The sequence below is a fragment of the Protomyctophum bolini genome (genome assembly GCF_963924005.1).
Source record: "Protomyctophum bolini genome assembly, chromosome: 19".
In the NCBI taxonomy this organism is placed as follows: Eukaryota; Metazoa; Chordata; class Actinopteri; order Myctophiformes; family Myctophidae; genus Protomyctophum; species Protomyctophum bolini.
In genome coordinates this window covers 20,557,003-20,573,906 of record NC_137880.1, presented here as the reverse complement: position 1 = coordinate 20,573,906, position 16,904 = coordinate 20,557,003, and the positions used below count along the sequence as shown (strand labels likewise).

Genomic DNA, 16,904 nt, shown 5'->3' with positions numbered 1-16,904 from the left:
AGTTTCTATTTATTTTTAATTCATTTATCATCTTGGTTCCTCTTGTTGCAAGGTCCGTCATGGTTACAGCGTCAGAGTAGATCAGTACAATGTGGATTTAGAACAACGTCCAGGAGGGAGATGCCACAAAGGTCAAGTGTCCTGAATCACCCAGTTTTCCTGATGACTAACTTCCTATAATTAAGTTATTCTTCAAGTTCATAACGAGAGATCATCAGTCGGTTTGGCTAGAAGACATCAACAAGAACCAATGGCTAATCTGACTCCAGACAAATTATTCAAAACAGAGATTATGCAGAATTGTGATTCACAGTTATCTGGCTAATTGGGTAAGCCTGCTTCTAGATCAGCATTTTTTTAGGCTACAGTTCCTGGTTAAACGATCACTAACCGTGTGGTGGCATGATTTGAAATTCTATTAAAGTTAGACTTAGAAATAGAATTCATAGAACAGACTCCCACTCTTGTTGAAAAGCTGCAAAATGCTCCAAAAAGTGGCTTGGATAAAATAGTAAATTGAATACTCACAATTTCAACTTCTCCTGGCAGCCATAAAGGAGGTCAATTGTGTCTGCATGGGGTCTTGTACTGGTGTAAATCAAATGTTAGCTACCCCTCAGGTAGGTTCAATTTAGATGGGTGTGCCAAGATTGTTTCACCCTATTGTATTAGCTCAGAGATTCAATGACAACCTTGAGGGGGAACAATAGAGAAAAATGTATCAAGCGAACAGCACAACAATTCAGGGCAGATGACACAGACAGTATCAATTTCACCTTATTTTACAGTATGTCCAACTGCAGCAATTTAGCAGTTATCTCAAAATGTAACTGATGCTGGAAGAAACAAGTCCAATGGCAGGTTCTCCTGCCAAACATTATCCTTTGTCTGAATCGAGACAATCTGAATGAGTGACCCTGCAGTACATTCTAAGAATTCACTTTGTGTGGCAGTAGAAAATTATAGATACCAAGTTTGTTTGTTATGGTCAGGAGTTACAGCAGTCACTGCATTCTTTCAACACATCTATGCATCTAGTGATGGTCTTGTGAAACCCTGTAGGTAGAAAAGGTAACACACACCAATGGCTCATGTGGAGTGAGAGGTGCAGTTTACTGGGAACAAACTTTAAAAATAAGTAAAAGGTGTCACACTGGCTCCGTATGAAGTTCTGATTCATTCATTGATGTTTCAACCTGCTGGCATTCATCAGAATGAACACATGACTGTACCATAATAAACTGCTATAGGCCACACCAACAAATACACACCTGATCAGACAATCAGGACAGTCAAACATTTCTGGAGAGGTCGCTGAGTCAATCAGATATTCATATTATTTTGATATGTTTTGAACGGGTGGCGCACCTATAGTCAGAGCGCGGTGGTCATATGAAGATTGATCAAATGACATGTCACACATTTATTTTTAATGGAAGTTCTGAATGAACATAAGAAATAATCAATTTTTCCATTCATCAAAAAGGGTACTGATTAAGAAATAACTTCATATGGAGCCAGAGTGTGTGACACATTTCATCTTGTGAAACCTTGCAACACAACACACAACATCCTTTCAATGCAAGCTCTATTGAAACAAAATCCAGATTGTGAGGTTTGAAACTGCTATCAGTGATTCAGTGCTCATGTCAGTAATCGTCACGTGGATGTGCAAGAGTGTATGTGTGCGTTCACCCCTCAGGCAATTACAGATCCAAGCATTGCCTCCAACCTTTGTTGTCTTATGATACAAGATAAGTTTTGACACACGTGTTGAAATACAGTGCATCCGTCTCATGCTCAATTTATGTTCCGTCATACGATGGCGTTGCGCGCAGGAAATAGCAGCTCTATAAGCTCACAAAGTGTCACATCCACAACACGTTGTGAGCTCATAGATTGACTCCATGGAGTATAAATTGGCATAAGTCTGACTGCCTGATGTGGTCAGTTAGTAAACTAGGCCCGGGGTTGGATTTCATCTTCACATTGGTAGGCTAAATCAGTCAGTCAATGGGTCATGTCAGGCAGACACCATGCCAGTCTAGGTGTCAGTAACAGTTTCACCACAAGGTGTCATGGTTTCCCTCCTGCAGAGACTGCGCTCCAGCCGGTGGGGCTATAGCAGCCAGTAGGGTCCTATAGTGGAAGGCACATTCAGGATGGCTCAATGGCCAACAGGCACATTATCAGTAAAGACAGCACTGTCTCGTCTGTGCTTGTGTGTGTGTGTGTGTGTGTGTGTGTGTGTGTGTGTGTGTGTTAGATCTTGGGTCTCCAGCCCTGTATGAACTGTGTGATCTTGGTGACATGCAGTCGGCTCAGGTGGAAGTCATGTGACAGGATGTCCTCAGTCAGCTGCACCAGAAGGCTGCCGTCGATTCGCTCCCTCTGGAACACGCCCACCGCCGCCTCCGATAGGCCGATGAAGCGCAGACAGGCGGACACCTCCTCCAGTGACAGCGCAGACAGGTCGGCGGGAGGGCGCCATGTTGGGTCGCTTGGAAGGGCAGCCGACTCTTCGGTGACCCCCGGTGAAGTCCCGCCCCCTTCGGCACCTCGGGAGGAATTTGACGCGGGGTTGGCTACGGGCTCGGGAGAGGGACAAGGCGATTGGCGGTTGAAAGGATTGAGCGCTCCAAAGGGAGCAAATCGGCTCTGAGGGGGAGGCGCCCTCAGCCGAGGCCCAGAAGTATAGGAGTCCACCCACGACGGCTCCAACCAGGTGGCCTGTGCTGGCTGAGGATTGGCTGTGGTGTTAGCAGGGAGGGCAGGGATTGGCTCGGTGCTGGAGTGGGTGGCGTTAGGGGCGGGACAGTCAGCCCAGGAGCAGGGATAACAATACAGAGATGTGTCCGGAGGTGGCAAACAGCTAGGGCACACAAGACATCATGGTTATGGTCTCTGTCAGCCGGAAGTCTCCATGTAATACTTTTCATTGCTTTTTCACTTTTAGCTTTTTACCTGCTTTTTCTACCCAATTTTAGTCAGTATGTCAATTATTTCCTCCCCTCACACATTTGTGTGTTGTCACTGCTGTTGTATCTAACTCACCTGGGGAGCCCCCACCGAGCACTCCCTCTGACAGGTGCCTCCTAGCCCGTAGGATTAATATGTGCCCTCGAAAAAACCCACGGTGGATTCGAACCCCGAGACTCTGTGGTGGTGGATAGCTACTTTGCCACTGCACCACCCTTATAAAACCACTTTCACACGTGCGTGTGTGCGTGCGTGGGTGCATGCGTGCGTGCATGCGTGCGTGCGTGTGTGCGTGTGTGCTCACCTGTCCTGCAGGCCAGAGGAGTAGAAGGAGAGGTTTGGTCTGGGTGAAGTGGAGGCCTTGGGGAAGCGAGGGGGGACGGGGGGGCTGGGGACCGGACTGGGTCCCGAGCTGCCTTTAGAACAGCGAGGGGGGACGGGAGGGGCGATCAGGAACCGACACTCCTCTCTCACCTATGCCAACAAACACGTGTACACGCACATGCCAGCACACAAAAACACACACATCCACGCACAAAAGTGTTTGTTTTTTTCGGTTAACATTTCACAGAAAGTTCAATGTGTGTGTGCGTGTGCGTGTGTGCGTGTGCGTGTGCGTGTGTGCGTGCGTGCGTTCCGGTTGGGTAAATGTCAAACTTAATGACCTTTACACCTCAAACACACTCGCCTACACTCTCAAGCTATTCACACAGCACACTCATACTGTACACATACACACAAGCACTTACAAACACTAACATGAAAAATACACACAAACACACACACACACACACACACACACACACACACACACACACACACACACACACACACAGTCACACACACACACACAGTCACACACACACACACACACACACACACAGTCACACACAGTCACACACACACACACACACACACACACAAAATGTCCTGGCAGGCTAAATATCAGGGGATGAAGCAGACTCGATGTAACAGGCTATAATTCAAATCAACTGCTTAAAAGACACAACCTCCCTCCCTCCCACACACACACACACACACGCGTGCGTACACACGTACACGCTTATGTTCACACACACACACACACACACACACACACACATAGACACACACGCAGACAGACAGGCAGACACACAAACACACACACACACACGCACGCGCACACCAAACCGAAACACAGACAGGCAGTGGAACTTAATGCTTGGAAAGTCAGGTGATTGTGAACCCTAAGCCAGAAACGGCTCCCAACCGTTCCTGGATATATATATATATATATATATATATACATACCGGTATATATATATATATATATATATATATATATATATATACCATTTTAACCATGAGTCATGTTCTGGTGACTCATACTGCCCTCCTAATAGGTGAGAGGGGTATATTGTTTTACTGTGAAATATCCCTTTAACACGGGTGCCGTTTTAAGTGGTCAAATGGTCCGTGTGCGTTGCAACACTGAACACACCACTAGAAACCAATGCTATGGGACTAAAATACCTGGAAGCCAAATTGTATTTAATAAATTAATGAATAGAAATTGACAAATTGTACACATTAACATTTTACTGTGTAGAATGGGTGCACTTTTAATCCCAATTACGCTGCCAAAGAAAGTGCTCAGATGAACTGAATTCACTTTTCCAACACTAAAACTGTCTATATATATATTTAGTATATCTACAGTCAGCTACAACAATAACAGATCAAACTAATTTCTTTTACATCTGTGTTGTGAACCTAGATTTAATACACTAAATTGGAGCCAACATCACAAGCAGCAACTATGTACAGTATTACACTGGGCTGGCATATCATCAGACCGTCACCATAGAAATGTATACCACACACTGGAACCTTGTGGTCACAGCATACTGTATACGGTATATCTCTGCATGCCTGGCCGTGAGATGCTCGTGCGTTGCAATGTGTGCAGAGCTTTCTGTGTGTGGCAGCAGTTCCAGGAAACTCTGTGTGTGTGTGTGTGTGTGTGTGTGTGTGTGTGTGTGTGTGTGTGTGTGTGTGTGTGTGTGTGTGTGTGTGTGTGTGTGTATACTGTATATGCATGTGTATGTTCGTGTGGTCAGCGAGGTTTAAAAGCTGTAATGAATGAATAATTCAAGCCAGCCATCCTGACTTTTAACAACCGGATGCTGCCTGGTCAGACAACCAGGAGCAGGAAGAGAATGGCAGGTCTGAGAGAAAGAGAGAGAGAGAGAGAGAGAGAGAGGTGGGGAAACTCACAGCATCTGATTTGGGAGGTACGGGGGGTGGAGTGGACATCCTTGTCACCACGGTGCCCAGCGATCCATCCAGGGACGATGTAGAATGGAAAGAGATGAGGTTGGGCTCCTTCCCCAAGCCCTCCGTGTGATTCTGATTGGTCCAGAGCTCCTCGTAGGGGATCTCCTCTGCGGTCCTCACGTCGGCCTCCGTCGGCCAGTCTGGCGTCACGTACTCCCGCTCCTCTTCCCCCGGCCCCTCCCCCAGCCCTTCTCCCAGCGAGTCCCTGCAGCGCGGCGACAGGCCGTCCGTCACCCCGCCCCAGAGCGAGAGGCGTTGCAGCGCCTGCGGGACCAGCGAATCCCGCGCCGACACCACGCAGAGGCGGGACGAGGGGCCTGACCCGCCACCGCCACCCCGCCTCGGGCTCACGCACTCCTCCGTCACGCACTCCAGCTCGGGCCGCGTCTCGCGCACGGCGCGGGAATAGGCGTCCGGGTCGAAGGCGTGCCTCAGCAGCAGGCTCTCCAGGGCGGCGACGTAGACCGAGGCCTCGGCCGTGTTGAAGCGCGGCATGCAGCGCAGCAGCAGGAAGTGGGAGGGCGACACCTCGTGGCGCCCGCGCAGCACCATGCAGAGGACCACCGTCTTGCTGACGATGTTGAGCAGCTTGTAGCGGTGGCCCTCGCGCACGGCGTGACGGTCGTACGGGTTGCGCGGCGGCCGCGAGGGCACAGACACATTGACGGGCAGCCGCACACGCTCGATGATGCTGCGCACCGTGTGCTCCGCTCCCAGCATGCCCTGCTCCAGTGGGGAGCGCGTGCAGAAGCGGCCGCGACAGGCAAACGGCAGGCTTATGCTCTGATTGGTGCGGTGGTTCATGCAGACCAGGCAGGGAGTTTTACCTGCTGACACACAGGACGGTTAATGGAGGCACTCATACACAAACATACTCATGTACAAAGTAACCATCAAGTAAGGGTTCATTTGGTTCCATTTGTACACTCTCAGAGTTACAGAGTTGATTGTTAGAGTCCTAACAATCAATAAGGGTCCCTCTGGGACACCCTCACAGACCCCTCTGGGACACCCTCACAGACCCCACTTTGAGAACCACCGTTGTACATAAAGGTAAGATGCTCAGAGATAACTATACCAAAAATAGCAGATGTAGAAGCTCACAATGCATCACAACATGACATATTGTGAGCTTGTAAGTTGTTCAGCTAATTTCAGGGGGAAATATTCCCCCAGGGGTGTATTTGTATCTATACAAATACACCCCTGGGGGAATATTATATACGGTATATATGTTTTTTGTTTATGGTTTATGTTTTGTTTTGTTCCCAAACATAAAAATGTTGTATGGCAGAAAAGCACTTTCTGTGGACACAGCCCCTTGAATAGCTCTATGTTCCAATTATTTCAATTCAGTGGGTTTGACAGGGTGCTTTAGGAAAAAGAAAATACATTTTCGGGACTTCAGGATTTCACCCAATCAGTTGAACCTGTATGCTGAATCCATACAGGATACAAGATATCGAAATAAGAAACAAAGTACTCACTGGAAGCAACTCACTCAATATAACATAAAACACATATATTGACGCTACATTACACTTTACAATTACTATTACTATTACTAATAGTAATTCTTTAGAATTCCTCTAGTCTACTTGGTCTACATGCATGTATGGAATGTAGCCATAGGCCTTACTTCTGGGGGTCTTTCCCAGGCGTCTCAGGAGCGCGCTCAGTCCAGTCCTCTCCCTGGAAGGCGTGGCACACAGAAGCTCCGCCTTCCCCATGAGTGACAGCTCGTCTCCTTCCTGCAGAGTGAAGCTGTAGGGTTCACTGTCCTCGCTGAACTCTCCCGACACCACCTGCAACATGCGCACATGCACATGCACGCACACGCATATACAGTACACACACAGACACAGACACAGACACACACACACACACACACACACACACACACACACACACACACACACACACACACACACAGAGCACATCTCAACTAGTAGACTCAAGATACAGTCCTTTAATTCTACCAGTGGCCAGAACATAAGTATAGTCAATTCGCAACCCCACTAACGTGAAAAAGACTGGTCTCTGCAGGAGTGTAGTTGGCAAACACAATTTACAGATTTGTTGATGAAATCAACTAGTGATACGTAGCCTGCAAGTTAGTTCAGTCAGCATTAACACTCTTGTGCATTACTATGTGGGTGTATAGAGCGTCGCAGTCACGCCCCCTTTCATGACGACGACAGGCCCAGGAATTTTTTCCCATAGACATCAAAAAGTATTTATTTAAAGATCTGTAAGCCAACTCGGATCGTGACAAATCATGACAACAAACAATTTTTTTGGACCGAACAAATAATAAGAAAAAATAAATAAAGGGCAGGGTACAACACTTGAAATGTCTATGGGAAAAATGCATTGGGATTCCGCCAAGGAAATCCTGGGCCTGGCGTCGTCATGAAAGGGGACGGGACTGCGACGCTCTATACAGTGCGAGTCTCATACATCATACGCTGACGTGGTGATCAGCTGACCAATTGGGCGGGTTACTTAAACTCACCAAAGTCGGTGTTCTTTCTGTGTTCCTTCTGCGCATCCCTGGTTTGTTGTTATGTTCTGTTTTCTCCCACTGCCACCCCAGCACCACCAGTGGGGCTCTGCTATTAGTTCTGTATCCCCATGGGCGGTTGTTATTGTATATCTATTTCCCTGCTCGTAATGGTTCATGATAGTGATGGTTATTTATCTAATTGAGCAGGGAGAAAATGTAGCAGAGCCTGCCCTGAACGCCAAGATATTGGTTAATTCTATTCGTGAGTTATTTGACTGAAATAGATTAGTTGACAAATGCAGTGTTGATGGTCTGAAATGAAAATGTGTCTTTGCATAGAAAGGTAAAGCCTAGTACATGCACTTGAGCGCTGGTGTCACACACCGAAAATAGCTGATCCACAAGCTCACATGGAGATGGGCTATTTTCGATGTTCTACACACCCACAACATGTTGAGACTGCAGCTGAGTATTATTATATCAGGGAAACAGTGTGAGAGCAAACCTTGACACTGAAGGTGATGGTTTCCATGACAAAGACCCGGTCGGGGAACGCCCCTGCAACTTCCTCCACACTGGAGAAGAACTGGACCGGATCTCTGATGTCCCTGTCCTCGTCAAGGAGCTTGAACCTCCCTGTGGAGAGGAGAGGAGAGGGTTAAGTTGTTTCCTTGCTTTCTTTCTGTCTTTGTTTAATTTGTTCTCTCTCTCTCTCTCTCTCTCTCTCTCTCTCTCTCTCTCTCTCTCTCTCTCTCTTTCTCTCTCTCTCTCTCTCTCTCTCTCTTTCTCTCTCTCTCTCTCTCTCTCTCTCTCTCTCTCTCTCTTTGTGTTTGTTTCTTGATTTTTTCCTTTCTTCCTGTTTGTATTATCAACCCTCCTAACTTAAACACACACACACACACACACACACACACACACACACGGGTGGGGGGCACAAGTTTCACCTCAGTGACCTACGACCTGGCTCTCTGTCAGTCAATTGACAGCTGATGGTGGTTGACATGGCAACCAATAAAGGACCCCCATTCTTACGCAGAGCAGAGACACATCACCATGGCGACACTCTCACACACACACACACAACCCCCCCCCCCCATCCGTAAATCTTACACACTTCTGCTCTCTCTGCCCCTCTCTCTCTCTCTTTCTCTCTGATCCAAGTATTCCGGATAAGGAAAGGAAGCAGTAGCACTCATTCCAAGTGTCTCTGTGTTTGCGTCTGTGTTATGTTGTGTGTGTGTGTGTGTGTGTGTGTGTGGGGGGGGGGGATGCAGCGAGTGAGACCTGTGGCGTGCATTTGTGCGTGCGTGCGTGTGAGAAAGAGATCAGAAAGGTTTTTTTTTCCCAGTCTGGCAGGCCAAGCAGAATAATAAGCGCCAGGCCAACATGTCCACATTCCTCCTCTCCTCTCCTCTCCTCTCCTCTCCTCTCCTCTCCTCTCCTCTCCTCTCCTCTCCTCTCCTCTCCTCTCCTCTCCTCTCCTCACTGCACTGAGGATAAGGAGCCACTTCCACCTCAAACAACAAGAGTGGTGCTACATTTCAACAGGTCCTGCCCCCCCCCCTACCCCCACCTACAGCAGCCAAGGCACAAGGTGACTGAACGGAACGCTTCACCAGCCAATAAAAACAAACCAAATGCTAAATTATAGCAGACCTCCTGTCACGCTTAGGCAATGTCTGCCGAACGTACAAATGTCTGCCGAACGGACAGCAAAGGCCAACATTCAACATCGTTTAGCAAGACGTCTTCCGGCAAACAACAATGCACCTTCAAATATGAGAACAATATTTAGGCTCATATTGGTTGGCTCCAGGAGCACTATAACTATATGGGGGTCTGGATGTTCCGGGGACCCCCGCACAGTACACTACAATACAGTACAGTACAGAGCACAGTAGAGTACAGTAACTATAACAATACATATAGTAGGTGTGAACTCCATACACTTGACTTTTAAAACTATGTTTTTATAGTTCTAGTGCTCTGTGCGAATGGCCCTTATTTAGAGTTAACCATGTGAACCACATCCCTATTCTTCTGGACGCGGAATTATAGGCGAACAACGATCAAAAAGAGAAAAAAGGCGTGGGGCAAGGAAAAAGCCTTAGGGGACTCCAGCCAATGAAGTAGCCTATAGGGTTTAATTGGTTAAAATAATACTAAGGATTTTATTGTCTCTGGATGTTGGTTCCCTTTCACTTGGGTGTTCCAGGGTGTACTTACTTACTTACCTCAGTGGATCATTCAGCTGTTCTGTTTTTCATCTAACCTTCAGTCATCCGCTACTCATTCAGGAGGGATGGGGAGAGAGACAGAGAGGGGGGGAACATCCTGTTGTCTATCCCAGGGGGAACCTATATTGCTCTCCTCCTAAGCCTATTTGTACTTCCTGTATGACATCATCAAGCAGACGTTAGCTCATCTACGATGATTCCGCAAACACACTAGCTCATTCGTCATCATGTAAAGAGAGATCAAAGCAATCCAAATTGATTCATTTTTCCTGTTTATATATAGGATGTGTACCGCTTAGCGGTACGAATGATGACAGACTACCATCACGTGCGACTACAGCACACAGCAGCGAGGAAGAAGCTGATGTGGACGGATCTACTGTTACCGCCATGATTCACAAGAGCAATAGGGATCAGGACTTTCCTTTAACTATCTCCTACAGGTGGTTGACTGGGAATCGATCCTGACTCCTGTTTGTATCACGTTAAAGTACATTGCCCCCTAAATGCTCCTTGGGCGCTGCTCATTGCACTTAATAGTTAGGATGGGTTCAATGCAGAGGACAAATTCCAGGTCGGCCCATTGTATGTCTGTTACATTAAGAGAGCATCCACAAGATCGGTCAACTAATACAGGTTAGGTCATGTGAAATGGCCCTAGATTAGAATTTCTGTTAAAAATGTCAATAATGCAAGTTCTACAATGACCCTGATCTCAACTTGTCAGAACCCCCCACCCCCCCACCCTGGCTGGTAATCCAGCCTGGCAGTGTGCCGCGGGTTCGACTCCCGAATCCCGACGGCCTCTACTGCATGTCACCCCCCCCTCATCTCTCTTCCCATTTCCTGTCAGCCTACTGTCTATCCCTCCTTAAAAATATAGGCCTATATATGAAAAAAAGAAAAGAAAATCCCCCTGACCATCCGGTCCCTGAGACATCTTTCATTATTCTGATTACTGACTCAGTAATCACAGCAGTCGGGGTGACATCAGCCCTCCCATCAAAAGAGGAAGCAGCGGAGCGGAGGCATTAGGATCCTGTTACACAGGGAGCGACGCTACTGGATGGACACTTGGAACAATGGGAATGTGATGGGGACGAAGCCCTGGTGAGGTAACGCTGGCTGGGTCCATTGATGACGAGGAGGCCCTTAGAGGACAAGCTCAGTGGCTTGGATTGGATGAGAGTCAGGTAAGGTCACGCACTATGGCTGCCAGTGGGTGGATGCCTGGGAAAAAACAGTGGCCGGAGCTGTGTGTGTGAGTGTGAGTGTGAGTGTGAGTGTGTGTGTGTGTGTGTGAGTGAGTGAGTGTGTGTGTGTGTGTGTGTGTGTGTGTGTGTGTGTGTGTGTGTGTGTGTGTGTGTGTGTGTGTGTGTGTGATGTGACAGACATCACCCACTATGCCACGAATCAGTCTGCTCGTGTGGACAAATTCCAAACGAGATTCCACAGTACAAGATTGACCTAATCAGCATGTTTTTGAATGTGTTGCTATTTCACTTCATGCTATTTTAGGAAAAAAACAAGACAAAAACATCTAAAAAGCCCCGCTAGCAGCCGTGCTGCTTTACACTGGAAACCCACCCAAAAAAGCATGGCCAAACCTGGGATGTCTGGTTATGGTTAATGCATTTCAATGAGAATGCACGTGGGAAAACGTAAATCTTTTGTCATTCATTAACATGGGAGTGGCGGCGGGGAAAAGCGTTGTCGCGTGCCCTGTGGTTTAAAAGAGTTACTCGCAACTGGAAATGTTGGCTGGCTCTAGTGGAACTGGAAAGGCTGTGGGGTCACCAAAATGCACAGCAAAACCCATGACAATACAGTCATTTCAATACAGTAATTTCAAGAAATCTTCTTTGGAACCAAAATGTTGGACAGAGCGCTCTTTAGAGCCCCGAGTGCCTAACAGTATGTATGTGATGTGTGACGTGTGTGTCTGCATGTGCATGTGTGTATTCACCCTGGTACTGCAGTGGGATGTCTATCTTGGGTCCTATGACATAGTGTCCCTCCTCCAAGCTGTGGGCCGTCACCGTGGTCCACTGTCGACAGGAATGCAACAGAACCACATCTTCCTCTGTGAGACCCTCCACACACTCACCTGGAACACACACAAACAATTAAAAGACCCTCCACACTGGAACACAAACACATAAAAAGACCTTCCAGTCCACAATCTGATGTTTCAAAAGATTTTAGACAGTTTCCACCTGGCTACCATCAGATGTACTGAAGCCACAGTTCAGACACATGGTAAGGCAGGTCTACCCTAGAACGTTGGTGGGATTCATAATCAGGTATCCTGACAACACAGGCCAGCACACAGGATCACCCTGCTGCCGCTATACTGCCACCTGCGTTGTGTTTAACTTTACACTGACACGTCTTATACGGATGATACGCTACTAAATGATGTCACCTGCACAAAGGTCTATGTAGTATCTGTTACAGTATACATACCCTGGCCTCTGACTGACTATACTGATGTCACTCCGGTATTATTTAAGTTCTCTCTTATGATCATAAACGGGATATTCACTTAATTGGGTTATTCATATGAGGCATACCTGATACACATACAGTATACATACACATACTGTATACAGTACACATACACATATTATGCATACACATATTGTACAAAAACTCCTACTGTACACATACACATAGTACACAAAGACATATTATACAGTACTGTGCAGATACTCATGCAGTACACATAGACATACATACAGTACACATACAGTGGACCTACACACAGTACTCGTACAAATGCAGAGAGAAATGGGTTACACTCACGGTAACCCTGTATGGTAACCCTTGCTTGCGTGTAACCGTTACACGCGAGCAACAGACAAGTGACAAATGACATTTTCTAATCCTACACGGTGATAATTAAATATATGGAAAACACAAATACAATACCCAGGGTTATACAAAACACATAGATAACAGATGTACATTCCCCAAACCCTGTAAAGAGCACACTCACACAACAAACCCAACTGCTGTTCTAACCCCACCCCCTACTGTCAACATACAAGCACACAGACACAAACACAGAACACAGGGAACACAGACACTGCAATATCAACGCGCCACACACACACGCACCCACCCACCCACCAACACGCTCGCTCACACACACACACACACACACACAATTCAGTCTGTTGGGACTAGGTAATTACCCCTATCAGTGATGTCTCTCCACCCCTAACCTGCTCATGAGGACCCCGCTATCTGGCAACCTCCTATTAGACGACAATGCGTGGTGCGTGTGCACACACACACACACACACACACACACACACACACGAGGGCCCTTTCCAGCTTCCACTAAAGCCATCATGTAGCACAGTAGCATTGATTTCTGCTGAGAGCACAATGGCACAATTCAATCACATAACACACACACACACACACACACACACACACACACACACACACACTTCTGAATAAGTGAAAAATGGTAGTGGACATCTGGGCTGGGGACACAGTCAAGCTTGACAGAAACAGGATTGCTGAAACAGAAATATTTATTTCTGCCTTGTGACAGTGACAGTGGAGTGCTTAATCAAAAAATGGTCTTTGCCTTTTTCCACTGTTGTTTGGATACCCTGAGTGTGTTACCTGTTGCAATTTGCACTAAACCCTTTAGCGGCAAAAACCTCATTTAGTAACTGGAGGGGGGTGATTAATCAGACTCATTTGAATAGGCTACTATCCACGCACACAATTATTCAGGTTTCCCTGTCCTTAAATCCACTGGAGCTCTCATCTTTAAATCAATGAGCTTTGAACATAATACATAAAGCCATATTTGCAGGGTATTGCCTACTTTTAATTTGTATTGTTCTATTATTGTTGTTATTATTATTATTAATCTCCAACCATTACAACTAAAACAGGGCAAAGAGGTGCTGGACAGAAAATTGATGCGTTGGTTCAATGATGCTTTTGATGAGGTGATTTCCAAAAGGAAACTATCACTTCCACAATAGCAATCCATAATGGGTTATAATTTTCATAAGATATTCAATAATCTACTGGACAGGGAACTTTTATACCAGAAAAAATTGCCAGTCATTTATTTACTAGACTACTGTCACTACTTGCTTTTGGTTGGTGATACTTACCTACCATGCATTGCTGTTGCTGACAGGAAATAGTCATAAATAGTCAGATGAATATGCAATATAGGGCATAATATCCAGAAATTGATGATGGCATCACATTGTAAATAAATAACCGCCATGGGGCTGACTGCTTGTGCAAACAACTAGTCATCTGTAGGATAAACGAAGTCCGGTTAATGAACACCCACTCTCTCTTCTATTGCACACGCACGCACGCCAAATCGTGGTGCGTATTGTTGGGAACCGTGACAGGGTGCGCGCTCGTGTTCAGTGGGAATGTAGGAAACTTGAATGTTTCCTCTTCGCCGCTCGTTAGTATTCAGAACATTCACCGACAGATTACATCATTTACATATGAAAAGAATTGAGCAGCACTTCAGCAACACAACAGGCACTTTGTGGCTTTCTGGGCAGCCTATAACAATTTGTCCATGACACCCAAGAATAAAGAACAAATGCATTTTCGGAGATCATATAGCCTATACTACATAACTTAGGGCAGCATTATTAAATGTAAAGGGTGAGTTGATATAACGTTTTGAAGGATATTTTCTGTGCAACTCTATTCTATAGTTAGTAGTTTTTGACAGTAGCCTATAACGAGTAACGGGTCTGCGTAAACAAGTACGGCGATACAACGGATCTAAAACAGGCGATTGTTTAGGATGCAACAGCCCTAAAGTTGTGACGTTCGGGTCGTATCGCCGTGGGAAAATACAGAAAGAAAACCACTCAGAAAGTTCCGCTCTTCTTCTTACCGTGGGCGAGACGGACCAATGTGGGCAGACGGAACTTGCTGACCACCGCGTCTAGCGGCAGAGCCAACGGACTCCACGCTATCTCCGACAGGCTCGCCGACAACTTGTCCATCCTCTCGGGTCATAGTGGTTTCACGGGCTCGCAGTACCAGAGACTTCCAGAGCCGGTGGCGGAGTCCGTGGGGCCGATGGTGTTAGAAGGGCACAGAGTCTCGCCATGTTTGAATAGATAGGGTGTGCATGCAGTGCACGCAGGCTCTCGCGGGGGCGGAGGGAGCGCAAACCCTCTCTCTCGCTAGTCTCTCTCTCTCTCTGTCCCCGTGGATCCGCCGACACCTCCTCTCCTCCTCTCTCTCTGGAGGCTGGCCCTCCTCCAGTCAGAGCAGCGAACAGACCGTTGGAAACGTCCTAGTTGGGGAATGGTCTGGCTCTCACTGCAGGACCATGAGCGCACCCTGCCCCTAGCCTTCTATCAATGGTTCCCAAACGGTGGGGTTGGGACCCCCATGTCATCAAATTATTTTGGGACTCAGATGATTAGCTTGTGCAACATTGTTAATTCTCTCAGTCAACAGTAAGCAAACCAACATATATGTTGGTTTGCTACCTATACCCTACCCTCATACTGTATACAGTATGTATAGGGTAGGGTAGGCTATCATTGACAATTTAAGGAATATTTAAGACCTTTTAAATAAATACATAAATAATACTAAATAAATACATTAATAATGAGAGCAAAAACATTAAAAATAGCCGATCTACAAGCTCACAATGCCTTGAGTCAAACTAATGTAATGTGGTAGGCTATATGCCATCAACTCCTACAATTACAAGTGCTTGTCAGGGTGTGGGACTGCGGGCGGCCCCCAGTTCTGATTATTTGGGGTTCATGGCCTGGAAATGAATGTTTGCAAAACCAGACCTTGCTCTAGACCAGTGGTTCTCAAAGTGAGATGGAGGAACCCCTGGGCCCAGGGAACAATTTGAGATTTGTTCGATTTGAATTTGTTCGATTTGAGATTTGTTCGATTTGAGATTTTGTTCGATTTGAGATTTGTTCGATTTGAATTTATGAGATTTGTTCGATTTGTCACACACGTTTGAAAAGTTAAAAAGTATAAAAAGTATAAAACTGTAAAAATTTAAATACAAGCACACATCACTGCAAAGAGCTGAACAGTTTGAAGTTTGAACTACATTTCTAGCATAAAGTATGTGGAAGTAGTTAGAGGACGAAAAAAGTGGCGGAATAAATAAATATAAACTGGCAGTAACAATAGTGTGCTCGCTGTGGCGAGCCCACAATAAAAGGGTAGAAAAGCAATAGTATGGTTGCCCATAGGCAACCACACTAATAACAATAAAGTGTTACAGTTACTAGAGTCTCAACCACACTAATAACAAAGTGACTCCTGTTTAACGTTATACAGATCATGACTGCTCTCAAACTGAGTTCACACATTTAGACAAAGTGTTCCTCCCGATGACAGGAAAAAGTACAATTTTGCTAAAGATATAAATTTAAATTGTTTTCTTACAAAGCCAGCAGAGGAGTGGCAGACTTACCACCCACTGAGAGAGGACATCACTCTCGTGGAAATAATTAGCAAGAAACCTCATTAGTCATTCTTCTCTAAGCTATAATACAATGTACACTAATAGAGGTTAATATATTTTATAACAGCCTTTTGATCATCCATGTGACGAGGCTCTTATCATCAAAATGATGTGATAAGAGTCAATTAGAGAGGAATAGACCCAGCCCTGTTGAAAAGAGGTGAGGAGCACTGCTTGGCAAGGAACAAAGACAGCAGACAGGTCCAGGTGGAAGTTGCTATTGCCAGCTTTTTGACTGCCCATATCGTCCATTAAAAACCTGAAAGGTCGGAAGCAGCACTCAAATGGCAGCAGTCAGACCAGCAGACTTGAGGGCCAAGTGACCGTCTATATAAATCCAGTC

At 46.2% G+C, this 16,904-nt stretch overlaps 1 protein-coding gene across 1 annotated transcript; it reads right to left on the bottom strand.

Moving 5' to 3' along the window:
- Positions 1-101: 101 nt before the first annotated feature.
- Positions 102-15,167, bottom strand: gareml (GRB2 associated, regulator of MAPK1-like). The gene is made up of 7 exons (XM_080791603.1): positions 14,942-15,167; positions 12,005-12,145; positions 8,307-8,437; positions 6,935-7,100; positions 5,236-6,122; positions 3,284-3,453; positions 102-2,872 (listed from the first exon to the last, which is right to left on the bottom strand). Exons 1-7 carry the CDS (start codon positions 15,051-15,053, stop codon positions 2,263-2,265), a joined length of 2,217 nt encoding a protein of 738 aa, XP_080647729.1. The 5' UTR covers positions 15,054-15,167; the 3' UTR covers positions 102-2,262.
- Between the last annotated feature and the right edge of the window lie 1,737 nt (positions 15,168-16,904).